At 51.9% G+C, this 25220-nt stretch overlaps 3 protein-coding genes across 9 annotated transcripts; 1 reads left to right on the forward strand and 2 right to left on the reverse strand.

Annotated features, from left to right (window-relative positions):
* Nucleotides 1-32: 32 nt before the first annotated feature.
* On the reverse strand, nt 33-3449 carry EGFL8 (EGF like domain multiple 8). 3 transcript variants are annotated; one of them, XM_055406331.2, is made up of 9 exons: nt 2573-3449; nt 1933-2059; nt 1627-1749; nt 1407-1519; nt 1211-1306; nt 932-1102; nt 778-857; nt 542-695; nt 33-232 (listed from the first exon to the last, which is right to left on the reverse strand). In XM_055406331.2, exons 2-9 carry the CDS (start codon nt 2031-2033, stop codon nt 183-185), a joined length of 888 nt encoding a protein of 295 aa, XP_055262306.1. In that variant the 5' UTR covers nt 2034-2059; nt 2573-3449; the 3' UTR covers nt 33-182. The 3 variants fall into 3 exon arrangements, with proteins under 3 accessions (XP_055262306.1, XP_055262305.1, XP_055262303.1); XM_055406330.2 differs by having other exon boundaries at nt 1933-3449; XM_055406328.2 differs by having other exon boundaries at nt 1627-3449.
* Nucleotides 3450-3563: 114 nt separating this feature from the next.
* On the reverse strand, nt 3564-10616 carry PPT2 (palmitoyl-protein thioesterase 2). 4 transcript variants are annotated; one of them, XM_055406324.2, is made up of 10 exons: nt 10386-10541; nt 10196-10258; nt 9260-9453; nt 8857-9010; nt 8343-8438; nt 8146-8253; nt 7278-7361; nt 7074-7158; nt 4533-4587; nt 3564-4367 (listed from the first exon to the last, which is right to left on the reverse strand). In XM_055406324.2, exons 1-10 carry the CDS (start codon nt 10393-10395, stop codon nt 4224-4226), a joined length of 993 nt encoding a protein of 330 aa, XP_055262299.1. In that variant the 5' UTR covers nt 10396-10541; the 3' UTR covers nt 3564-4223. The 4 variants fall into 4 exon arrangements, with proteins under 4 accessions (XP_055262299.1, XP_055262300.1, XP_055262302.1 ...); XM_055406325.2 differs by lacking the exon at nt 10196-10258 and having other exon boundaries at nt 10386-10616; XM_055406327.2 differs by lacking the exons at nt 10196-10258; nt 10386-10541 and adding an exon at nt 9785-10181 and having other exon boundaries at nt 9260-9475.
* Nucleotides 10617-11358: 742 nt separating this feature from the next.
* Nucleotides 11359-15891, forward strand: PRRT1 (proline rich transmembrane protein 1). 2 transcript variants are annotated; one of them, XM_055407115.2, is made up of 4 exons: nt 11359-11472; nt 12174-13762; nt 14113-14298; nt 14461-15891. In XM_055407115.2, the coding sequence occupies exons 2-4, from the start codon at nt 13094-13096 to the stop codon at nt 14635-14637; spliced, it is 1032 nt and encodes a 343-aa protein (XP_055263090.1). In that variant the 5' UTR covers nt 11359-11472; nt 12174-13093; the 3' UTR covers nt 14638-15891. The 2 variants fall into 2 exon arrangements, with proteins under 2 accessions (XP_055263090.1, XP_055263094.2); XM_055407119.2 differs by lacking the exon at nt 11359-11472 and having other exon boundaries at nt 12032-12317; nt 13227-13762.
* Nucleotides 15892-25220: the final 9329 nt, after the last annotated feature.

The raw sequence follows: 25220 nt of genomic DNA on the forward strand, positions 1-25220 counted from the left end.
TAGCCTGAGGATTCAGGGGCGGCAACCGCCTTCCTCCATCCTTCAGCTTCGCACGGTTTCCATTGTCCATGGCTCCTCAGCGGCAAATAGCCTTATGTGCAGCTCCCGAGCCAGCCAATCCCAGAGGATTAGTGAGTCCAGTTTCTGTATAAATTAGAGGGCAGGGGCTCTGCAGAGTCTCCTTATCTTCGCCCTTTGAGGCCTGGGCCCAGGCTGTTGTCCTCACAGGAGCCTGGTTAATGACAAGGAGACAGGCAGACACATCGACTGTGTACTTCTGAGATGCCTAGAGCGGGCCCTGGACGCTGAACAGATTGACAAGCTCTCTCAACAATAAGTGGAACCACCACTGAGCTGGAGAACGGGGTACCAGAAGGGGGGATGGTGAAGTGCAGAAATCCAGGAAGGTATGGGGTGAGTGGGTGCAGGGGAAGGGATTTTGGATAAGAGAAAACTTAGACTTGGGAAAAGGTGTCTTGAGGAGCTGGGGGGCAGTTGTGGGGAGACGGGGGTCCCCACCCAGAGGGCCATAGGAACTCACAGGTGCCCAGTCTCTCCTCCAGCAGCAGCACCTGGTCACTGAGAGACTCGATCCTATCGCCCCGGCCCCACAGCTCCGCCACCTGTTCGGGCTGCAGCTCTTCCGGGGGCACGGGCAGCACTGCTCGGACCCAGGCCCCAGCCTGACCGGCCCACTAGAAAGGAAAAGATACCTCAGCGGGGCAGGGAGGGGGCCTGTCAGCTCTGCAAGTGTGGCCTCCCGGCATCTCCACTCACCTGCTCCAGCCTCTCCAGGCGCCCTCGCAGCTCGCGAATCTCCCGCCTCAGGGCACGCTCATCAGGTCCAGCCTCACGAACTGGGACCATGGAGAGCGAGTGTCACTGCTGCCCCGGCCCTGCCTCTACTCGCCCCCTGCTCCCACCCACTCACCGGCCACGTTGAGGATGCTGGCACTGGTCGGGGGCTGTGGGGCCCCCTCCGCGCAAGTGCGCCCATCCGGGCCCAGCACCAGGCCGTGCGGGCAGCCACAGGTGAAACTGCCCGCCGTATTGAGGCAGCGGTGCGAGCAGAGAGTGACGCCGGTCCTGCATTCATCCACGTCTAATTACCGGAAAGAGGAGGGGGCTGACGGGGGCGGGGCGGGGATGGGCGCCACTGGCGGGCCGGGAGGTCCTGGCACCACCCCCGAGGGAGGGCGAGCCGACTCACCCACGTGACAGTGCTTCCCACCCCAGCCCGGGGCGCACTCGCACTGGTCCGGCCGAACGCAGACGCCTCCGTTCTGGCAGGGCTTGGCGCAGATGGCTGAGGGTGCAGGAAGTGGGGTTCAGGACCCAGAGGAAGGCCTGGCTCTCCGCCCAGCGGGGCGCACCTCCCCGCAAGGCCCGGGAAGCCCTAGCCTCACCTTCATCACAGGTGAGTGCCCCAGGATGCCGCTTCTTCCAGCCCTGGCAGCACACGGCGTGGGTCTGCCGCACCTCCCTCCGCACCTCCCTCCAGGCCACGCGGTACGTGGTCCTGGAAAACAGCGCCGGGCTCTGGGCGTTGGCCTATGTATGGGTTCTTGTCCTGGCTTTGGGGGCTTCCTTTTGAGAGACCCCGGGGTCCCGGCTCCCCATCCTCACCTGTAGGTGCTGCAGACACGCCTTCCAGAGCACAGGGTCAGATAGGGCTTATATACAGGTTGGCTGTAGGACTCATTGTAATGGAGTGGGACCACCAGGCTCTGCTTGGAGCAGACCCCCTGACTGCACCCACGTGGGAGAAAGTGAGACACTGATTGGGCCAGGTCCCGGGGAGCCAGAGCCCCGCTTCCCTTCAGGCTCCACCGAGGCCCCGCCCTCCCCAAACAGGACAGCCTCATCCCCCTCCTCAACTTTGTTTTGCCCCCTGTGAAGCCCCAACCCTGGCCCTGCCCCCTCTGTTGTCACCTCTCTTTGAGGGCACCACCCTTGGCCCCCTCGCCTGTCATCAGTAGCAGGAGGAACCAGAGTCCGCCTAAGACAGTGCATGGCTCAGCCCTGGACCCCATGATTCTCCTTGACTTCAGACTGCCAGCTGCAGGCAAGAAGAGGTTAATGGAAGCCCTTCCCCTCTGCTAGTAACTTCAGCTCCAGCGCTCCCAAGAACAGTCTGCTGGTGCCCTGTAAGCCGGGCAGGACATTCATTTGCACACTTGCACTAGCCACAAGGATTGTCGGCACCTGCACATATGTTTAACACCCACCATCCTTTAGCACATCATGGTCCAGGCAGCACCATACAAATTCACAGCCTGACACACTCCCTCCACCTCCCCCTCAGGCCCCTCCTATCTCTGATGTGCCCTCTTCCATCCTAATCTTCCTACCTTCAAAATCTCAGATATTCACCATTACACCCCTTTACACCTTGTACACAACCCACGCACCTGGGGACCCCACCTTAAACACACTCCTACTACCCTCACACAACCCCACCACCACATACACCCTGGACCCACTCCCCTTACTCAAACAACACCTCCAACTCACACTCACTCTAAGACTCTTAGTGACCCGCACTCTTTCCCCATTGACATTCTCTCCCCACCTGTCTTTGCCTTTCTCCGGGAGACTTCAGGCCAACCAGCTTCAGCAGCAGCCGCTCAGACTGGTGGGCGGGCTGCACACGGGAGGAGGGGCTGGGCCAGACAGAGCCCTCCCATCCCTGCCCCCTCCCATAGCTGGAGCTTGGTCAATTCAGTGGGGTCTAAAGCCCCACTGACCTTCACCCCCACCCCCTGCAGCCAAGTAAAGAGCCCCCTAGAAGTTTCTTCTCAACCCTGAGGTCCCTTATTTGGAACTCCCCCAAGTCAACAGAGGCTTTGAAACACCTGGCCTTTGCCCTCCGCCCTTCGACCCAACATAGACGGAAGAACTGAGGGGCTGGGAGAGGCAGAGCTGGCAAAGAAGAAAGTGGGGTTAGGTCATGGGAGAAAAGGCAAGATCAGCTGAGGAAAGAAAGAAGGGCGAGACACCACAAAGGTGGGGGAGGTTGGGGAGGCCGCCCAGGGCACGGAGGGAAAAATTGCCCCCATTTCTTGATGACATTTATTAGGGCCTGGGGGAGGAGAGGGGGCAGAATTGAGTCAGCCACCGCCCCCCATGCCAGAGCAGACAGGGCCTTATTGTCTCTACCAAGATTCCTTCTTCCAAGGAAGAGGAGGCTCATTGTCCAGCCCCTCACCCAGCTCTGGCCTACAAAGGTCGAAAAGGGGCACAACAAATGCCCACCCTGACCCTGAGTCCCCTCATCTAGCCTGGGGGTGGCTGGTGCATTCCACCCATGAGGCTGGGGCCCAAACCATTAAGAGCCCTGGGCTCAGCCCCCCATTTGCAGGCTGGGACAGGAAGAGAATTGTCCTCAGCAGGAAAGAACCCGCAGAGAATCAGGAACCCACACAGAATAGGCATTGAGAGAGCGGAAACACCAAGGGGGTCCCACCCCAGACCTGGCATCCGGGCACCCAGGCCCCAGGCTCTCCATCCCCACCCTCCTGGGGGAGCCAGGTCCCCCTCACCTGGAAATGAGGCAAGCCACACTGAGTAAATGGAACTTTATTTTCATAAATACAGGGGTAGTAACACACCCACTCAAGGGTAGCTAAAAGAGGGGCTGGAGCCTCAAAGAAACTAGGCTCCCAGAGGGCACCCCAATACTGAACATAGGGACTGGGGGATCCCCAAACCTGAGATGGGCCTCACAGGCCACAGATATTCCCCAACACTGACACTTTAAGAACGGAACCATCCCCATAGTGGAGCCTCAGAACCCCACTCTCATAGGTGGTCCTTCCTGGGGGGTTGAGAGGGCTCACAACAGTGGAGTTCAGAGGAAAAGGGAACGTGGAAAAAACAGAAGCTAAAAATGTCCTGAGTGGCTTGGAAGGAGACCCTGTGGTGGGCAGGGGCTGGGTTCTCCTGTAGAGCCAGAAACAGAGGAGCAGCAGCAGTAGGAGCAGCCACAAGTTAACCTTGTTTCCCACTTCCCAGCCTTGGCCTTGGCCTTGGGGGGCATGGGAGAGCATGGAGCAGCCCCCAAAAGGGAGGACGCGAGATGGAAGAGACAAGGATGTGTCATTCACAGAGGAGGGGTCCTGGAGCCCTGGTTGCTGGGGGCAGTGAGGTGGTCGTAGGCATACCAGGGCCTGACATCCAAGGCTCCACTCAGTCTCTGGGCGGGGAGTTCCTGAGGGGGTCCCTCAGGAGAGCCAAGGTTCAATGCAGGTCTCATAAAGGGTACGGTTGGAGTGCCAGGCCGTGTGGGAGATCCCAGCCATTGGACACCTCACTATGGACCCCCGGGCCAGGAGAGTCTTCAGCCCAAAAGAGTCCCGCAGATAAACCTTCAAGGTGGGTCAAGGGGCATGGAAGAAAGACACAGGGAGAGACAAAGTAAGCTCCCGCTGGCGTCCCAGACCCCCTCCCCACAGGGTAGACCCTTCAGCTTCCGTGTCAGGGCAGAGAACCAGAGTGTGTGCAGAAAGGGCAAGTAATTCCAGGGGACTCACCAGTTGCTTCTCCATCTCCAAGACTGTCTCATTTGCATCATAGAAACCAAAGAAGCTGCAAAGAGATTGGGGCATAAGAGGGAGGTTATCAGAGTGGTAGAAAATCAAGCAGGGGTAGGGACCTTCAGGAACTCATGGCCTGTTGGGGACACAAGCAGCAAGGGGGACACTCAGAATATTTAACTGGGTATCATGTACCTCAGGCTTCCCAGGTGGCACTAGTGATAAAGAACCCACCTGCCAATGCAGGAGACATAAGAGATGTGGGTTCAATCCCTGGGTCGGGAAGATCCCTTGGGGGAGGTATGGCAACCCACTCCAGTATTCTTGCCTGGAGAATCCCATGGACAGAGAAGCCTGGAGGCCACGCTGAAGGACTAGATTTCTTAAACCATAGGAAAGCAGTAGGGGTACAAAGACCTGGATTGGAACTCCAGCTCTGCCACACACTCCCCACTGTGTGTGGTTGATCATGTTGCTGATTTTCTTTGTTCTATACAAGAATACCTCCTTTGTAGAGAGGAAATAAAACATTGTGGTTAAGTCAGACAGCCTGACTTCACCACTTACTAACTCTATGAATGTAGGCAAGTTATTTAATCTCTTTGTACTTAAGTTTCCTTACATGCCGAAAGAGGATAATAGTAATTACCCTATAGGGTTGTTGTGAGGATTAAATGAGCTTTATTTGCAAAGTACTTAGAGCTACTTATCTTCATAGGGTTGTAGTAGGTGTGGAATGAGATAAAAATAAATCCCACCTTTAACTACTATAAGGCATGTTACTCCTTCATTTATAACCCTCCAATGTGTTCCCATCTCACTCAGAATTAAAAAAAAAAAATCAAGGGTCATGGTTGCCAGGGGCCTGGGAGTAGCAGGGATAAGGAAGTTACCATTCTTTAAAGGGTTATGGGGTTTCAGTTTGGCAAGAAAAAAGTTCTGGAAATAGATGGTGGTGAGCTTACACAAGAATTTGAATGAACTTGAAGCCACCAAACTTACCCTTAAAAACGGTAACTTTTATGTTGCATATATTTTAGAAAAAAACAGTGACCTTACTTTGCCCCACAAAGGCTTTCTGTATCTGGCCCCCTTCTACCTCTTTCATCTCTTTCGCCTCCACCCCAGCTTACTGCCCTCTAGCCGCGTGGACCTCCTTATTCCCCATGCCTGCCCCAGTGACTTTGCAGGTGCTACTCCTCTTCCCTAGAAGAACAAACCCAGACATTCCAAGCATGTTAAAAAGCAGAGACATCACTTTGCCCACAAAGGTCCATACAGTCTAAGCTATGGTTTTTTCAGTAGTCACGTATGGATGTGAGAGTTGGACCATAAAAAAAGCTGAGCGCCAAATACTTGATGCTTTTGAACTGTGGTGTTGGAGAAGACTCTTGGGAGTCCCTTGGACTGCAAGGAGATCAAACCAGTCAATCCTAAAGGAACAACCTTGAATATTCATTGGAAGGACTGATGCTAAAGCTGAAGCTCCAATACTTTGGCCACCTGATGTGAAGAGCCAACTCACTGGAAAAGACCTGATGCTGGGCAAGACTGAGAGCAAAAGGAAAAGGGGACAGCAGAGGATGAAACAGATAGCATTACTGATTCAACAGACATGAATTTGAGCAAACTCCGGGAGAAAGTGGAGGACAGAGGAGCCTGGCATGTTGCACCCCATGGGGTCGCAAAAGTCGGACACAACTCAGTCTCTGCTCAAATGGCAACTCTTCCAGAAGGACTTCTCTGGCCACTATCTAAAATAGGCCCCAGCCATCCTCTAATCCTTTCCCTGCCTTATTTTATCACTGTCTGATATACATATTTACATTTATTATGTCTCCCCCACTAGAATGTGAGCTACATAATAGCATAGACTTCTCTTTCATTTACTACTGCATCCCTAGGGTCCACAACAGTGCCTGGGCACACAGTGCTTGATGAGTATTTGCTGAATGACCAAAGTAGATCAGGTGACATTTCAGATCATTCATGATGATCAGAGGCAGACACATAGTGCCATGAAGTCATGAGTTTTCCTGAGGAATAGGATAAAGGGGACAAGGTTGGAGCAATTACCTTTTACTTCCAAGTAAGTAATAGAGCTGGTAGGAAATATGATTTCATGGCATGAAACTATAGACATGTGTTGAAGCGATTTGTCAATTTCCTGGTTTCGCTATTGTGCTGTCATTACATAGGATGCAGGCATTGGGGGAAACTGGGTAAAAGATACACAGGACTTCTTCAAACTATCTTTGCAACATCCTAAGAATCTGTAAATAGTTCAGAGTTCAAAGTTTTCACAAATTGGGGCTGGTAGGGATGGAAAGGAAGCAGAGTCAGCAAGGCTTAGTGACTGGCTAGATATAAGAGGTTGGGACATGACTCCCAGGTTTTGGTCTTGGGTGACAAGATGAATGGAGGTTGGGGGGATTAACTGAACAGTAGAAGAAGCAGGCCACTTTTAGAAATGAGATAAAGATTGGCTGGGATTGGGGTGTCCTTAGCCAACCTTCAGGCTACACAGTCCCTTATTACCTGGACTGCCAGGGAGTAATGACACCATCATCAGGGCCCCCAATCAGCACCAGGCGGCCCAAACGCAGGAAGTTCTTCCGCCAGACTACAGGGTGGGAATAAGAGAGCCTGAGTTAGTCACAGGGGTCAGGCCAGGTTGGAAAGGGGAATATAGGAGGTCAGAGAAGCAGAAAACAGGACCAAGGTAGGAGTCCGGGATCTTACCAGTGGCATTAGGATGGTCTCTTTCCCCATTGATCAGGGCCAGGAAGCTGCTGGCATTGAGGTATAAGTCATCATGGTGTGGGTCTGGGTACAAACAGCAGTTAGATCGTCAGAGAAGCAGGGAGAAGAGACAAGACCAGATGCTGGAAGACCAATCAGAAGGCTACAGTAATAGACAAGGTCCATAGTAATATGACAGTAGCAGTGATAACTGCAAACATGATAGCAAACACCTTTTTCTAGCACCTGCTATAAGCCAGATACTGTTCGAAGCACATGACATTCATGATCTAATCCTCATAAACACAATAAAAGGTACGTACTATATCTTTATTTTACAGAGGAGGAAAACTGAGTCACAGAAAGGTTGAGTAACTTGCCCAAAGTCATGCAGCAGGACTAGGCTTCAAACCCAAGTAGTCTGGACCCAGCATCTATGATCTTAAAAACTATAACCAGGTGTTTGCAAACTATAACTTATTAGCCAAATCCAGTTTATTGTTTCTATAAATAAAATTTTATTGCAACACAGACACGTTCATTTATATATGGTATATGACTGCCTTCACATGACTATGGCAGAATTGAGTGCTTGTGACAGAGACTATATGCCTGCAAAACCAAAAAAGAAAATTTACTGTCTGGCCCTTTAAGGATAAAGTTTGCCAACCCCTGCAGCAAACTGTATTCTCTACGGCAACAAAGTGAAACACATAAAGCATTTTGAACAGTGCCCGTTCACATAGTAAGTGCTCAATAAATGTAAGTTATCATCATTGCTGATAGTTATGGCAGAGGTGGGAGCAGCAGGCCCTACCCTCCAGGATGCCCTGAGCATGGAGGCCCCAGTTTGGCATGTCGTACTCACCATGCCAGTAGTTGCAGATGGAGAATTCCTGGCCCCACGGGCTGTAGCAGATCCGGTAGAGGTTAGACCTCATGGAGGTGGGGAACAGCCACTTCAAATAGTTTGTGTCTGGCAAGAGAACAGCAGTGCCAAGTGGCCCCGAGCTTTGTGCCCTCAAGACTCAGGGCCCCCCTATGGAGCCCACAGTGCCCACTCACCTCCATACTGTCCCATCTGTGGAGAGGAGAGAGAGATGAAAGAATCCACATTGTGTTCATCCATCACAGACAGGAGTGCCCGGCACACCAGGCCCCCTGCAAGCAAAACACCACATTGGGCAGGACTTAGGGACAGCCAGGACAACAGTCCCCCCAACTCCACACCCCCGCACACACACCATGTACCTCAAGGAAGATGAGACCCTGAGAAGGCACGTCAGGTAAGTGACAGAGCCAGAATTCGATTCTGGGTCTTCGGATGAACCCTAGGGTGCTTTTTACTGTACCCCCCATCCCTTATGTCCACGAGCCATGAGTGACGGGGAAAGAAAGGGGCAGCAGTGCAGGGAGCGGCCCTCCCACTCAGGACCCTCACACAGATAAGACCCAGATGCTGAGGGAAGTCAGAAAAAGAGGCAATGCGATTCAAAAAGAGAACACTAGGCCGTGTCCCTCAGATAAGGATCAAGCCTCAGATAGGGCTCAGAGGCAAGGAATGGGGGAGGGTGCCTACCCTGGGAGTAGCAGATGAGGTGCACCCCTTGAAGAGCCTTTGCCATGATGGGGGCCACAGCCTCTCGGAACCCTTGCACCTGTTCCCACAGGGGTCGCAAACTCTCTCTCCCATCGAAGAGATCGAGCACTGTCACCGCAGTCCCAGGGTGTGTCTGTGGGAAGGGGGCGATGCCGCAGCCGGGAAGGACTATAAAGACCCCCCTCCACGCCGCCCCCCAGCCGGCGCCCACATGCCTATTGAGCCCTCCTAGAGCCAGGGATCTCTCGTCCCCCAACTTTCCCCACGCCAGCCCCAGCTCTGCGAGGAACTGGGCAGGTCCAGCGTTCAGTTCCCCAATTCTCCCTCCCCAGCGTTTGTAGCCGCCACCGACGCCCCACAACCGGGGCGTCCCCTGCCAGACCTCATTGATGTATTCCAGCAGGTGGCGGAAGCTGTACGAACTGTCAAAGAGCCCGTGCACCACGATGACCGGCTTGTAGGCAGCCCGATGGGGCGCAGGGGCGGCGGGCAGCAGCAGCAGCAGCAGGAATGGCAACAGGAGCAGGAACTCCGCCGAAGGGAGCCGCCGCCCCGGGAGCCCCAGCATGCTCCCGCCTGAGAAGGGGACGATGAGGGCCTGTGAGAGAGATGACAACACCCCCTCCCTTCGGAACAGACGCCGGCAATCAAGTCTCCGCCGCCCGTTCCCACACCAGGTCCTTGTCACAAAACATCCTACTTTTACTCCAGTCCTCTCCACAAACACACACCCCCACCACGCTGCAGACGCACGGACGCGCAGCCAAGCCCCGCCCCCAACGCAGCGGGGGCTCGGTCCCGAGGCCAGGAGCTCCCTAATGGATCATCCCAGCCATGCAAGACTGAAGCTTTGCAAGAAGGACGCCAGAGCAGCAGCGTAGGACCCTGGGAGAGTGCGAACTCCCACCTGGCCTGGATCCGCGAGCCCCGCTCCGCCTGCTGTTTACTTCTCCCCAGCTTGGAACCCACGTGGGGGAGGGCAAGGGTGTAAGGAGAACGCGCGCAGGGGAATGACGGACGGGAGAGGGGAGGCTGCTCAGGGTCGCATTTAGCCGTCACGTCCGGGGCTTTCCCTAGCAACCGTGCCAGCGTCCCCCGCAACGCTGGCCGGAGTCTGGAGGGGCAATGGAACAATCCATTGCGCCCTAAGAGCGGGGGGGGGGGTGGCGGGGGGGAGGGAATAGGCGGAGTGATCCATTTAGATCAGCGGGGAGAGGAAGAAGCCGCAAACGTGTCCCGGGAATTGAGAGAAGGCCTCTTCAGGCCCTGCGGCAGCCGCGACCTAAGGGTCCCATTTCCCGGCCTTGATTTGCCCTACTTCCCAATGCAGGCGTCCGGCTCCGCAACGGAACGCGGTGTTCTCTTTCCCCAGGGAGGCGCGCTGGAGGAACAGACCCGGGAAAGGCAGTCCTTGGTATTTCGTCCTCCGCCGGCTGAGGGCTGAAGGTAGCCCAGGCGGACCCTCTCCTAACCCCTTCCCACCCGCCCGTGCCAGGTCTGAGTCTTACAACTCTTCATCCTGAAGTGCTTGTAGTGCCCTTGTCTCCAGAGACGCGGAGAGTCCTCGAGGCCCCTCGAGGTAAAATTGCGGCTTGGCCCAGTTTCTCCTGCCCTTCTCTAGTACGGAGCCCATCTACGACCCACCCCCCAAGGGGCGGAGAGCCCCTTGGGCAGCGCTGACTCACGCTCCGCCTAGTTTCTGACGAGTCTCTGTACCTGAGCGACCCCACACCCCCGCCCTGAACCTGGAGCTCCTTGTGGGCGGCTCCTTACTCAGACCTTCCCACCGGGGCTGGACTTCTAACTCCAGGCGTCTCCCACCTCTCTCCCTGTGATCCCTGCCGGTACCCAGGTGCCCGTGTTAGGGCTTTTACTGAGCTTTTAATGACGTTTGCCTTGATTTAAAAAAAAGGAAAATTCGCAGCTCATCTGAATTCCTCTATGTTCACCAGGTCTTTGACAGTCTTAAGTCTCTCCCAATAAAACCAACTTGCGGCCCGAATTGTGTACAGGATGGTGTGGCCGAGGGGGGTTAGGGGCTCACGCGAACACCTCAGAAGCCAGAATGAGAGGTGTGGGGCCGTGATCTAGATCTCTGGGGCCTGGGACTGGCCCTGAAGAGCGCCGCTATTACAGCTCGGTAGTCTCCGCCTGCAGTCGGATGGGGAAGGATACAGTGCTGGAGAGCGACTGCCTCAAGAAGGGGCTGGGAAGCACGGGTCTAAAAGGGGAGGGTGGTATCTCGCCTCTGTTTTTGCAAATAGCCCAATTCTGGTTAAATCTCGGCTGACTGCTGATTTTCACCTCCCCTCCCCATGTACAAACTCCCAAGATGCAATAAGCAAAATAAAAAGACTGCAATTACCGCTGGGCCCCCGGGTCGACTCAGGCGATGGCGCTGCGTCTTGGCGGGGGTGTGGGTGGGTGGGATTTCAGGAATGGATCTGAACACTGCGGGCCCTGGAAACTCTTAAGAAGCCCAGTAAGCAAAGCGGGGGAAGGGGAGCCAAGCATGTACTGCCAAACTGAGCTGCCGGCAATGAGCAGTTGATTCGTCCTCTCCTCCCAACGCGCTTCAGCTCCTACATACTGAAAGTAAGAGGTAACTAAGTATCCCCCAAGCTTCCTCTTCGTCCTACCCCCGCCCCGCAGCACACCACAAGCCCTACTATCTCCCCACGGCTATAGACTGGGGCCTCTCACTTTACCTCCGGGTTCCTCCCAGGCCAGGGCGCCAGGTCGAGATCATAACCCTGGGAACTTTTGAATCTCTGCTCTCAACTGCACACGGTTCCCTCTTTTGTTGTTGTTTTTATGGCTCTCTCTCACATAGGCATCTCTGGTACAGATAGGGAAGCTAGAGCCAAGGATTTGGGAGAAGATCCCGAGATCTTACAGGGACTCTGAGGGAGGCTGAGTGTGAGGGGGAGGCCTGACTGGGGTGAAGACGATCTAGAGGGAACTGGGGTACTGAATCCACTGAGCACCTGCTCGCTTCCTCCCACAGTATAATCACTACAGCCAGTCTTGAAGGGGAAGACTCCAGAGGGTTCTTTCTCCCTCCTTCCTTCCCTTAGTGCCACCCGCCTTGCCTGGTCTTGCTTGCCTCCCAGTTTCCATGACAACTCCAAAGGAACCCAAACTGGGGGCTTGAATGCCGGGGTTAGAGGAGGCGAGACATAGTCCAAAAGCGGAGAGAGACCAAGCGGGGGTGTCTCTGAAGGGTTCCCCCTCCCTCGCCTCGGTCCCTTTAAGCTCCCCCCTCTCAGCTTTCCCTCCGCCCCCCGCCGCCACAGTCTTCATCTCTCCATCTCTGCGCTGCTGCCGGCTGCGCAATCTGCGCACCCAGACTCCGGTGCTAGCCAGGGACCCCGACTCCGGACTCCGGCTGCACGGATCTTGTCCCAGGGAGAGCGCAAGCATGTCATCCGAAAAGTCAGGTAGAAAACAACAACAAAACCCCTCGTCCTCTCCACTGCCTCCTGACTTCCCCCCTCCCTTACCCCTCCCTAGCGGGTGGTTCTGTTTCATCCCCCTTCTATCCAGCTCTCCACATCCCTCCCCGCAAGCCCCCTCCTCTTTCTATATCCTTCCCTTCTCTTCCTTTCCTCTGGCCAGTCTCAGGCACGGTCCCTTGCCAACAACATGGGTGGGGGGCAGGTTAAGAGGGTGAGGGAAGTACAAGACTGGCTTAGCATCAGCCAGGTACTGCATGGACAGCATCATTGGGAGTGACAGATGGACAGACAACGCTGGCTCGCATGGAGACATCCAGTGGGGAAATATGGAGAGATGATCAGATGGGGATTGCCAGGGGAGTAAAATCCAGAGGACCCTTCTTAATCTGCCCTAAAAGACGTTCGGAGATTCCAAGAGAGACTAGGGGACCCCCTCCCCACTAAAGGAATGGCAGGGTCGAACATGTTATCCTCCATGTGTTTATACAACTGTTGGGCTGAGCACATGTTCACACAAGTGTTGCATGTCTACACATGTGCACACTCAGGACTAGCTCAGATAGGCAAAGCCCAAAGCAGCCATGAGCCAAGACGGATAGGAGTTTGGGTCTGCAGGCTAAAGCTGTGTGCCCATTGCTGAAGCAGGGAGAGGAGCAGAAGAGAGTTATGACCTCAAAACTAGATTAAAGGGGGGCGGGGGGAGGCGGGGATGGGCTGTTGGCCTAGATACCACCCCTCTCCTGCCCCAAGAATGAGAGATGGCTTCTCACTCATCTCCTCTCTGTCTCTCCCATTATCTTTCTCCATCCCTGGCCCTCTGTGTCTCCCCGTCTCCCTCGTCTCATCTCTCTTATCTCTCCCCATCCTGGCTCCTCGGCTTCCCGCCCCCAGGCCTCCCTGACTCAGTCCCTCACACCTCTCCACCACCCTACAATGCCCCCCAGCCCCCCGCGGAACCTCCTGCCCCGCCCCCACAGACAGCCCCTTCCTCGCACCACCACCACCACCACCACTACCACCAGTCCGGCACTGCCACCCTCCCGCGCTTAGGGGCAGGGGGCCTGGCTTCGGGGGCCGCGGCTCAGCGCGGTCCCTCGTCCTCCGCCACCTTGCCAAGGCCCCCACACCATGCCCCTCCTGGCCCGGCCGCTGGGGCGCCCCCACCCGGCTGCGCTACCTTGCCCCGCATGCCTCCCGACCCTTACCTGCAGGAGACGCGCTTCGAGGGCCCACTGCCCCCGCCGCCGCCCGCCGCCGCCGCCCCGCCCCCGCCGGCGCCCTCTCACACTGCCCAGGCCCCGGGCTTCGTGGTGCCCACGCACACGGGAGCGGTAGGCACGCTGCCGCTGGGGGGCTACGTAGCCCCCGGTTACCCTTTACAGCTGCAGCCTTGCACTGCCTACGTGCCGGTCTACCCGGTGGGCACGGTGAGTACAGGGCGGACGGGGGACTGGAAGGAAGGGCTGGGAGGAGGATGGAACAGGACAAGGAACTGGAGGCACACTGGGGACTCGTGGGAAAGGGGAACACGGTCAGGGGACCGGCCGGCGCTCTGGGGGCAAGGGAGAGGAGAGACTAGAGAAAGATCTGGGAATGGGGTGGGCGGTCTGTTGGAGTCAAAAGATCAAGATCCGGCAGGGGAAACAGCCTTGAAGTCCAGAGGAGGTTTAAAAGAGGGAAACAACCTTCTTTCTCTGCTAAACGTGGAAAGCGGGTGGGCTCAGAGAGGGTAAGAGTGATAGACGTCCTCTCCCCACAACCTTCTTTCCTTTCACAGCCCTATGCAGGCGCGACCCCGGGGGGAACAGGAGTAACCTCCACGCTCCCCCCGCCACCGCAGGGCCCAGGGCTGGCCCTGCTGGAGCCAAGGCGCCCGCCCCACGACTACATGCCCATCGCGGTGCTGACCACCATCTGCTGCTTCTGGCCTACAGGCATCATTGCCATCTTCAAGGCAGTGCAGGTGTGTGTGTGGGGGGGGTGAGGGTGGGGGAAGGGACGGAGGCGGAATAAGAGGTTCTTATTCCCAGGGAGTGCTGGACGTTTGGGGGAGCATCTTAGAGGGAGGTTGAGGCGTGCGGCCGAGGTAGCGGCTCTCTGATCTCTCCCTCCTCCTCCCCCCCAGGTGCGCACGGCCTTGGCCCGCGGAGACATGGTATCAGCTGAGATCGCTTCACGCGAGGCCCGGAACTTCTCGTTTATCTCCCTGGCGGTGGGCATTGCAGCCATGGTGCTCTGTACCATCCTAACCGTAGTCATCATCATTGCAGCGCAGCACCACGAGAACTACTGGGATCCGTAAGGACATCCACGGCCCGGCCCCACCCTGCGCCCCTCGACGTCCCAAGCACGTTTTGCCGTCAAGCCGGGGATCCACAGTGGGCGCCCCGCACACCCGCTTCTGGGGCTACTGGACTTGGTTACATCCTAAACTAGGCCTCCACGGAAACTCTCACCTTGCGAGCACGCTCGGAATCCAGTTCCTCAGGAACCTCGCCAAAACCCACACTAATAGGGACGCCACATCCCGGCCGGGCCCTCAGTCGCTCCAGGCCCCCACCCCCTCTAAATACAGCATCCCCAGCCGAACTCCCTAGGTCACGGCTCCCCAGCCCGAAAACTGGTCCCTAAAGCCCCGCCTCCTCCGTAGGTTCCGCCCCGGCTCTGATAAAACCCCGCCTCCAGGTCGGCAGGCTCCGCCTTCTTTTCTTCCCTGCGGGGTGATTCAGTCCGGTGATTGGGTTTGTGGCGCCAGGCCTCGCCCCGATAGTTATCAGTGTACTTGTCACTCCACACCTGCTCCCGGCGTGAGAGCCGAGCCCCAGGTTAGCCAGAACCCCCACCCTCACTTCCATTTCTGTCTCTCCTCTACTCCATCCCCGTCTATCTTCATGCTAATCCCAGGACCTCTATAACTTTGGGGTTTTGGAGGGGGGTTTTGGAATGAGATTTAGGAGGTTACCGGTTTCGGAACCTTCTCCCTGGGATGACGATTACGTCCCCGTTCTCTGTAAATACTCCCTTCCTCCTATCCCAACTAGGCAAGTGGGCAGCAAGAACCGAGGGTACAAACCATCCGATATCTGGAGGGAGCCAGCCCAATCCCCGTTCCTCATTAGTCCTCACCTTGTTCTGATCTGTGTGTGAGTGTGTGTGTGAATTTCTGAAAGACAACATTAAATAGATTAAGTGGATTTATCACCCGCCATCCCGAAGACTAGCAAAGACCCGGCTCCTTTGGTTTCGCCTTTCACTTCTTATCTCCCCTTTGGGGGACGTGGGGGAGGGGCGGACAAAAACTGACAGAGACAACAGTGAGTGGAGATAGACTCAAAGATTCAAAGAGACAAACACAAAGATGGGAAAGAGAGGCCTCCCTGGGACTCCTATTGGCGAAGACCTGGGGATCCTTTCTTAGAAGACATTTCTTTACCCAGCATACCTTTTCCATTCCCTACCAGACTGGACCTAAGACTTTGGAGGAAGATTTACGAGCAGATTCAGGGATCTATCCCCAGAATTCCAGGAAGACAGGAGGAAAGTAAGCAGAGTATTCTGAAAAAGTTGGCCAGGGATAGGATGGCATGGGGTAGGGAAACATGCCCAGCTGCCCACAGCTGTTCCTGCTCACAGGCTGGAAGGTGGCAGACAACTCCGGTTAGAGCCCTGCTTGGTATGTTGTACCAGTGTAGGGAGGCAAGGCAAAGGGAGCACAGAGCTGCAGGGGTCAGGCTGCTGTGACAAAAATACCATCTCTGGGTGGCTTATAAAGAACAGAACTTTCCTGGAAGTCTGAGATCAGGTGCCAGGATGGTCCGGTAGAGGCCCTCTTCTTTTTTTTTTTTTTGAACAGAGGAAAATTTATGCGTCGTAGAGGCCCTCTTCTGAGTTGTAGATCTCTAAATGTACACCGATCCCTGTCTCCTCTCTCACTGTATCCTCACTTGGCAGAAAGGACTAGGGAGCTCTGTGGGATTTGTTTCCTTATTTATTTATTTGGCCACAGGACTTGTGGGATCCTATTTCACCCCTGTTCAGCGATCGAACCTCACCCCTTGCCTTGGAAGCACAGAGCCTTAACCACTGGATCACCAGGGAAGTCCTTGTAGGTCCTTTTTACAAGGGTACTAATCCCATTCGTGAGGGTGCTACTCTCAGGACCTAAGTGCGTTGCAAAGGCCTCACCTCCTAATACCATTGTATTGCACGTGAGAATTTCAACATATGTATTGGGGCAGGGAACACGAATATTCTGACTAAAGCAGAATGCCAAGAAGAAAGTCAGCAGCCTCCACATCTACCTGGGCTAGTTACCCTCAACCAGGAGACCTCTTGGGGAGGGGGAGGTGGCACAAGTCCATCTATATGGACTTGGTATCTTCAGCTGTGTGCCTGCAGGACAGGGTCCTATCCTGAATTCCATGCAGGATGCTGGTGAGACATCATCTCCGACAGCAGGTGTAAACCCTGAAACTCACGAAATTTATCATCTAAAAGGGAAGCCATGCACTGTGATAGGAGACATGAGAGGAGGATGGGATCGTGGGTTCTCCTTTGGACAGTTCAGGTTTACTGTGCTTTCCTTACCCGACTTCGTGAAAAAAGAACTTACATTTGCTTCCTCATTACCTACTCACCACCTCCAACTCCACCCTCCCCTCTCCCACCTCCGTTCAATAGGGTGTATTGTCAGAAATGTCTCTCCTTCATACCCACTGTTTCTTAACCCTTTGGAATATGCTTCCAATGCAGACTTTACTGAAATTGTTTTTTCAAATAGTATTCAATGACCCAAAGTTACCAGGAGCCAAAACCCATGGTATTTGCACAGTACACTGCCTCTCTGAACCCTTCCATGTTTGTCCCTTCACCCTGGATTCCCCATTTTCCCAGGTTCAGGGACAAATTACCTCCTCCCCCTTTACCTACACACAAACCTCACTTTATCTTTCCTCCTGTCTCCCGCCTGTTTTTTTTTTTTTTTTACCTCCTGTGCCTTCAGTCAGTCAGTCAGTTCAGTCGCTCAGTTGTGTCTGACTCTTTGCGACCCCATGAATCACAGCACACCAGGCCTCCCTGTCCATCACCAACTCCCGGAGTTCACCCAAACTCATGTCCATCGAGTCGGTGATGCCATCCAGCCATCTCATTCTCTGTCGTCCCCTTCTCCTCCCGCCCCTAATCCCTCCCAGCATCAGTCTTTTCCAGTGAGTCAACTCTTCGCATGAGGTGGCCAAAGTATTGGAGTTCAGCCTCAGCATCAGTCCAATGAACACCCAGGATTGACCTCCTTTAGAATGGACTGGTTGGATCTCCTTGCAGTCCAAGGGGACTGTCAAGAGTCTTCTCCAGCACCACAGTTCAAAAGCATCAATTCTTCGGCGATCAGCTTTCTTCACAGTCCAACTGTCACATCCATACATGACCACGGGAAAAACCATAGCCTTGACTGGACGGACCTTTGTTGGCAAAGTAATGTCTCTGCTTTTCAATATGCTGTCTCGGTTGGTCATAATTTTCTTTCCAAGGAGCAAGCGTCTTTTAATTTCATGACTGCAATCAGCATCCACAGTGATTTTGGGGAAAAAAAGTCTATATATGGACTTTTTTTTCCCCTTCTCTGAGAATTCCCCTTGAAAAATCTCACCCACTCCAAACTCAGAAAGACCTCATTTGTAACCAGATGCTTCTTTGCTACAGACTGAATGTGTTTCCTCAAAATTCATCTGTTGAACCCTAATCCCCACTGTGATAGTGTGGTGTTTGAGAGATGATTAGGTTTTGAGGGTAGGCCTTCATGGATGGGATTAGTGCTCTTATAAAAGAGACCCCAGGTGGTCCAGTGGTTAAGTCACCACACTTCCAAGGTAGGGGATGTGAGTTTGATCCCTGGCCTGGGAACTAAGATCCCACATGCCCCGTGGCATGGTCAAAAGGTTTAAAAAATTTTTTTAATTAATAAAAGATCCCCAGAGAGTTCCCTTTCCATTCCACCATGTGAGGACATAGCTAGAAGGTACTCTGTGAACCAAAAGAAACTCTCACTAGACACTGAATCTGCCAGCACAGATCTTGGAATTTCCAGCCTCTGGGACTTGAGAAACTGACTTCTGATGTTTATAAGATAGCCAGTTTATGGTATTCTGTTGTTAACAGTCCAAGTTGAGTAGAACATTCTCCAAACTCTGAATTTATGAGCATTCCTCTGGTGTCTGTGGAACACGTGGACAATGCTGGGTATGAAAGTCACTCAGTCCGACTCTTTGTGACCTGGAATTCTCCAGGCAACAATACTGGAGTGGGTTGCCATTTCCTTCTCCAGGGGATCTTCCCAACCCAGGGGTCGAACCTAGGTCTCCCGCATTACAGGCGGATTCTTTAGTCTGAGCTACCAGGGAAGCAATGCAGCCTGTCCTCTAAACTCAGCTGGTTCCAAACCAAACAGATAAAATGCCACTGAAAACCAGCTCCCCTCCCTCTGTAGACAGCACCAATCCCCCAGTGCTGTTCCTTATTTGAAAACTTGATGCCTCTTCCACCTCCTTCCTGCCTTTGTTTGTGGTTAGCTGTTCAGTTCAGTTCAGTTTAGTTCAATCGCTCAGTCGTGTCCGACTCTTTGCGACCCCATGAATCACAGCACACCAGGCCTCCCTGTCCATCACCAACTCCCGGAGTTCACTCAAACTCGTGTCCATCGAGTCAGTGATGCCATCCAGCCATCTCATTCTCTGTCGTCCCCTTCTCCTCCCTCCCCTAATCCCTCCCAGCATCAGAGTCTTTTCCAGTGAGTCAACTCTTCGCATGAGGTGGCCAAAGTATTGGAGTTCAGCCTCAGCATCAGTCCTTCCAATGAACACCCAGGATTGACCTCCTTTAGAATGGACTGGTTAGATTTCCTTGCAGTCCAAGGGGACTGTCAAGAGTCTTCTCCAGCACCACAGTTCAAAAGCATCAATTCTTCGGCGATCAGCTTTCTTCACAGTCCAACTGTCACATCCATACATGACCACGGGAAAAACCATAGCCTTGACTAGATGGACCTTTGTTGGCAAAGTAATGTCTCTGCTTTTCAATATGCTGTCTCGGTTGGTCGTAACTTTGTTTCCAAGGAGCAAGCGTCTTTTAATTTCATGACTGCAATCAGCATCCACAGTGATTTTGGGGAAAAAAAGTCTATATATGGACTTTTTTTCCCCTTCTCTGAGAATTCCCCTTGAAAAATCTCACCCACTCCAAACTCAGAAAGACCTCATTTGTAACCAGATGCTTCTTTGCTACAGACTGAATGTGTTTCCTCAAAATTCATCTGTTGAACCCTAATCCCCACTGTGATAGTGTGGTGTTTGAGAGATGATTAGGTTTTGAGGGTAGGCCTTCATGGATGGGATGAGTACTCTTATAAAAGAGACCCCAGGTGGTCCAGTGGTTAAGTCACCACACTTCCAAGGTAGGGGATGTGAGTTTGATCCCTGGCCTGGGAACTAAGATCCCACATGCCCCGTGGCATGGTCAAAAGGTTTAAAAAATTTTTTTAATTAATAAAAGATCCCCAGAGGGTTCCCTTTCCATTCCACCATGTGAGGACATAGCTAGAAGGTACTCTGTGAACCAAAAGAAACTCTCACTAGACACTGAATCTGCCAGCACCTTGATCTTGGAATTTCCAGCCTCTGGGACTTGAGAAACTGACTTCTGATGTTTATAAGATAGCCAGTTTATGGTATTCTGTTGTTAACAGTCCAAGTTGAGTAGAACATTCTCCAAACTCTGAATTTATGAGCATTCCTCTGGTGTCTGTGGAACACGTGGACAATGCTGGGTATGAAAGTCACTCAGTCCGACTCTTTGTGACCTGGAATTCTCCAGGCAACAATACTGGAGTGGGTTGCCATTTCCTTCTCCAGGGGATCTTCCCAACCCAGGGGTCGAACCTAGGTCTCCCGCATTACAGGCGGATTCTTTAGTCTGAGCTACCAGGGAAGCAATGCAGCCTGTCCTCTAAACTCAGCTGGTTCCAAACCAAACAGATAAAATGCCACTGAAAACCAGCTCCCCTCCCTCTGTAGACAGCACCAATCCCCCAGTGCTGTTCCTTATTTGAAAACTTGATGCCTCTTCCACCTCCTTCCTGCCTTTGTTTGTGGTTAGCTGTTCAGTTCAGTTCAGTTTAGTTCAATCGCTCAGTCGTGTCCGACTCTTTGCGACCCCATGAATCACAGCACGCCAGGCCTCCCTGTCCATCACCAACTCCCGGAGTTCATTCAAACTCGTGTCCATCGAGTCAGTGATGCCATCCAGCCATCTCATTCTCTGTCGTCCCCTTCTCCTCCCTCCCCTAATCCCTCCCAGCATCAGAGTCTTTTCCAGTGAGTCAACTTGTCACATGAGGTGGCCAGAGTATTGTAGTTTCAGCTTTAGCATCAGTCCTTCCAATGAACACCCTGGATTGACCTCCTTTAGAATGGACTGGTTGGATCTCTTTGCAGTCCAAGGGGACTGTCAAGAGTCTTCTCCAGCACCACAGTTCAAAAGCATCAGTTCTTCGGTGATCAGTTTTCTCCACAGTCCAACTCTCTTAAGCCCAGTCAATCTGCCATCACGATGTCTTTTGAATCTGTAAGTTTCCCCTGCTTCTTGCTGGAAAAATGACCTCATCTAGGATTATTACAACAGATTCCCTAATAGGTCTTCCTGTTTGCCACCCCTTCATACTCCAGGTCTCCCTCGACACCGCTGTCAGGTTACCCTCCCTAAACACGCTTTTTATAAACTCTTAACGTGCTACTCAAAAGCCCTTCAAGATTCCCTATTGCTTACTCAACTGTTCACAAAATTTTAACCTGGCCTTTGACCTCTCCCATAATTTGATATCATCCAGCTTTCTGTGGAACCGAACTGTATTATTCATCATGCCCACCTCCAGATCTTTATTTACCCAGCTGTCCTCAACTCTAAGCGCTCTTTCTCTAATATTTGCCTGTTACAAACCAAAGTGTTTGCTGCTTACCATGTGTTTCAGACCACATCTAAGCTTATGCCCATGATATTTTCCCTCCTTTCACATCTGCTTCTCCACTTGGCAAAAATGTACCAATCCTTCAAAGCTCAGATCAATTCACTCCATCACTGCAGCAAGAAGGAATCTCTCGGGACTTCCCTGATGGTCCAGTGGTTAAGAATCCACTTGCCAACCCCAGGTCTGGGAAGATTCCATATGCCACAGAGCAACTAAAGCCCATGCGCCATGACTACTGAACCTGCGTGCTACAACTACTACAGCCGGTATGCCTAGAGCCTGTGCTCAGCAACAAGAGAAGCCACCTCAGTGAAGGGTAGCCTTTCTCACTGCAGCTAGAGAAATCCCTCAAGCAGCAACAAAGACCCAGCCTAACCAATAAATAAATACATTTTTTAAAAACTGAGCATAAGTTGCCTTAAAAAAACAAATAAAGCAGTGGGTTTCTAAACACAGCTCCAGGCATTCCTTGGAGTCATGATTCTTGCCTCTGGCAATACATTATAGTCATCTGGGGAGCATTTAAAAAGCCCAAAGCCCAGGTCACATTCTAAACCAATTAAATCACCATCTCTTGGGACTCAGGCATCAATATTTTTAAAGACATCCCCAGGTGATTCCAAATCCAACTCTGTCTACACCATACCTGCACCTAAGTGCTGAATATGTCTGGGGAAAAATGCACAGTCATACCAACTAGTCTCACTTCCTTTTAGCGCTCAGGGCCTGCAAGCCTGCATTTTCCCACATTCCCCAAAACTGAAATCACAGTTTTACAAGATGAAGACCTTCTTTCCTATCTCAGTGAGAAAATAGAAACTCTCAGAAGAGAACCTCCTCTGGTCCCAGCTCCAAATCTACCAGGCCATGTGCATCTCTGTTGAATTCAATGCCTTCCCCTTGTTTACTGCAGAGAAGCTGACCTGTTCCCCAGTCCCCACCCTATGTGGGCACTAGGATCCCACCCTTCCCACCTATACAGAAATGGAACTCTTGAAATGATCCCCTATCTCTCTCACATAATCAGTTTTCCCCTCGTTACTGAAACAGTCCATCACCATACAAACATGTTATGATAATATAGCTCATCTTTGAGAAGAAGGGGAAAATAATTTCTTTTGCTACTAACCTATGTAGTAAAAACACAAAATTCAGAATAGTGGTTAGCCCATGACAAGAGGAGAATTCTTTTGGGTTTTTTAAAATTTTTTAATTGAAATGTAGTTGATTTACAATGTTGTGTTAATTTCTGCTGTGCTGCAAAGTGATTCAGTTACACACATATGTGTGTTTAGTTGCTCAGTCATATCTGACTCTTTGCAACCCCATGGACTAGGACCTGCCAGACTCCTCTGTCCATGGGGCTTCTCCAGGCAAGAATACTGGCATAGGTTGCCATGCCCTCCTCCCAACCCAAGGATCAAACCCAGATTTCCCCCATTGCAGGCGGATTCTTTACTATCTGAGCTACTAGGGAAGCCCTACACACACACACACACACACACACACACACACACACATATTATTCTTAATATTCTTTTCCATTATGGTCTGTCATAGAATATTGAATATAGTTCCCTATGCTATACAGTAGGACCTTGTTTATCTATTCTATATATAATAGTTTGCACCTGCTAATCTCAAATTCCCACTCCCTCCCTCTCCCACCCACCCATCCCAGCCAGGAGAATTCTGATTGGAAAGAGATACATAGGGAGCTTCAACAATAGCCAGAAGATTTTAGTCCTTAAGCTGAAAGATGTTTAATTACTTTAGAATATGTACGTGCCATGGTTGAGAAAGTCTGGTCTAGAACCATTAGCAACATTTGATACAGTTGATCACTTCCTCCTTGAAGTGCTTTCTTCACGTTGAATACTCTTTCTGGATCCAACTTCAGAAGGTATACACTAGTTCCTTATTTGCTACTTCTCAGTCTTCATCGACTCTTTCAAACTCCTAAATAATAGAGGGCTCAGGCCTCTGCCCTTGGCCCTCTCCTCTACCTTAATCCAAGCTCCTGTGCTGCTGTTGCTTCTTGGCTAGCCCTTTAATTGGATTTTCTGCTTTTATTTTTGACTTACATAGTCCTTCCTTCATGCTGAGACCAGAGTGATCTTTTAAATTACCAGATAATATCACTCACCCTGCTCAAACCCTCTGATGGCTCCCAGTCACACTCAGAACAAAACCTTTACCTTGGCCTCCCTGAACTGGCTCCTCCCCGCCTCTCTGCTTTCCTCCCCTCCCACTTGTTTCCGCGCTTGCGCTGATTCATCCACTCTGGCCCCATTCTTCTTCTTCTAGCAGCTATGATTTAATATAAAAATATAATTCCTTCTTGCCTCAGGGCCTCTGCATTTGTTCTTTCTCACCCTGGATACTATTCCTTCAGATATCTGCATGCCTGCTCCCTGACATCATTTATATCTTTGAACAAACATCATCTTTACAAGGAGGCTTTCCCTCGCCATTTGATTAAAAACAGCACCATCTAGACTTCCCTGATGGTCCAGTGGTTAAGATTCCTCACGGCCACTGCAAGAGATGCAGTTTCGATCCCTGGTCAGGGACTGAATAAGTAGCTCATGGAACTGTGTGAGAAGAAATGAGGTGATGCACAAAAGACACGGAGGGCAATATCTGGTAGCATTGTGGTCATAATGCTTGGTCACACACTGGTACACAGCATCTTTCGTAATTTGACGTTTTATTATGGAAAGGCTGCCCTTCACTGCCGCATCTTGCCTGAAAACCCTACCTTTAAGGGAAGCACAAGCCAAATAGTCTGGAAGCAGAGAGGAGAGAGGAACTATTTTGACATAAATCCCAGCAGAACTAAAAAACCACAGAACCCACCAAAGCTAAACAGAAGGGAAAATTTATTTAGCCTTTGGAAAACTAGAATTTTTGTCTCTTATTCTGATGATAAATGACAGAGAATAAGTGCAGCATATGGTTCCATGTGATGAGTATGGAATGCAGGGGAATGTGAGGGGTGTAAAAACTTCCTGTCAGCTTGATGCCTGGTGACGGTATAAAGAGATGCTGAAATTGACAAGCTGGGGAAGAATAACACGGATGTAAAGCAGCTTTCCTTTCCTTTTATCTCCTATCTTGCGCAGCTTCCTCCACCTACAGTAAATCAATCTCTGCATGTCAAAATTATGGCCATCTTCCCTGGTGGCTCAGATGGTAAAGAATTTGCCTGTAGTGCAGGAGACCTGGGTTCAATCCCTGGGTCAGAAAGATTCTATGGAGAAGGGAATGGCAATCCACCCCAGTATTCTTGCCCGGTGAATTCCGTGGGCAGAGGAGCCTAGTGGGCTACAGTCCATGCAGTCGCAAAGAGCTGGATACAACTAACACTTTCCAAGGCTCAACCCTTTGAAGTCCTTTTCAGATCACCTCCACTTGGAAATAACTTCCCTGCCACTTGTCACTTTTTGCCTTTCATCTGGAGCTTTTGTCAACTATAACTCTTTACCCCTGTTATATGGGGAGTTTTGCATTTATCTCCATGGCTCACTGACTAATCCTGAGTACTCAGTAAAGATAAAAGATAAAAGAATTGTTACCCCAAAACTGGGTTCATCTCCTGGTGGGTGTTGATCCAAAAGCGACAACAAAGCCAAGGACTTGTAGGAGGAAGGAGTTACTACTTATAGCAGGTAAGGAGAACACTGGGGATCTTTCCCAAAGTTGTGTCTTCTTGAACAGCAAAACCAAGAAAGTTTTCAGATAAGGGTACATGCATACTCAAGAAGGGACTTGGGCATAGTTTGCATATTCTTTTCTTTAAAAAAAATTTTTTTTTTATTTCTTAATTTATTTTTGGTGGCGCTGGATCTTCACTGCCGCGTGGGCTT

This window comes from Moschus berezovskii, chromosome 23 (genome assembly GCF_049115385.1).
Source record: "Moschus berezovskii isolate FMDL1 chromosome 23, NW_MosBer_1.0, whole genome shotgun sequence".
Taxonomy (NCBI): Eukaryota; Metazoa; Chordata; class Mammalia; order Artiodactyla; family Moschidae; genus Moschus; species Moschus berezovskii.

Excerpts from the sequence above, each read along its gene's own strand:
- EGFL8 (XM_055406328.2), bottom strand. The coding sequence starts at position 1,865 with ATGAGGCTGTCCTGTTTGGGGAGGGCGGGGCCTCGGTGGAGCCTGAAG. Across the intron at positions 858-931 it reads CAGCATCCTCAACGTGGCCG|TTCGTGAGGCTGGACCTGAT; the intron begins GTGAGTGGGTGG and ends CCATGGTCCCAG. Across the intron at positions 233-541 it reads GGAGGAGAGACTGGGCACCT|GCTCCTGTGAGGACAACAGC; the intron begins GTGAGTTCCTAT and ends GTCATTAACCAG.
- PPT2 (XM_055406324.2), bottom strand. Across the intron at positions 9,454-10,195 it reads CCGGACGCCTGCATTGGGAA|GCGGGAGCATGCTGGGGCTC; the intron begins GTAGGGCAAATC and ends TCCCCTTCTCAG. Across the intron at positions 4,368-4,532 it reads TGGAGATGGAGAAGCAACTG|GTTTATCTGCGGGACTCTTT; the intron begins GTGAGTCCCCTG and ends CCCACCTTGAAG.
- PRRT1 (XM_055407119.2), top strand. The coding sequence starts at position 12,032 with ATGCCGGGGTTAGAGGAGGCGAGACATAGTCCAAAAGCGGAGAGAGAC. Across the intron at positions 12,318-13,226 it reads CATGTCATCCGAAAAGTCAG|GCCTCCCTGACTCAGTCCCT; the intron begins GTAGAAAACAAC and ends TCCCGCCCCCAG. Across the intron at positions 13,763-14,112 it reads CGGTCTACCCGGTGGGCACG|CCCTATGCAGGCGCGACCCC; the intron begins GTGAGTACAGGG and ends TTCCTTTCACAG.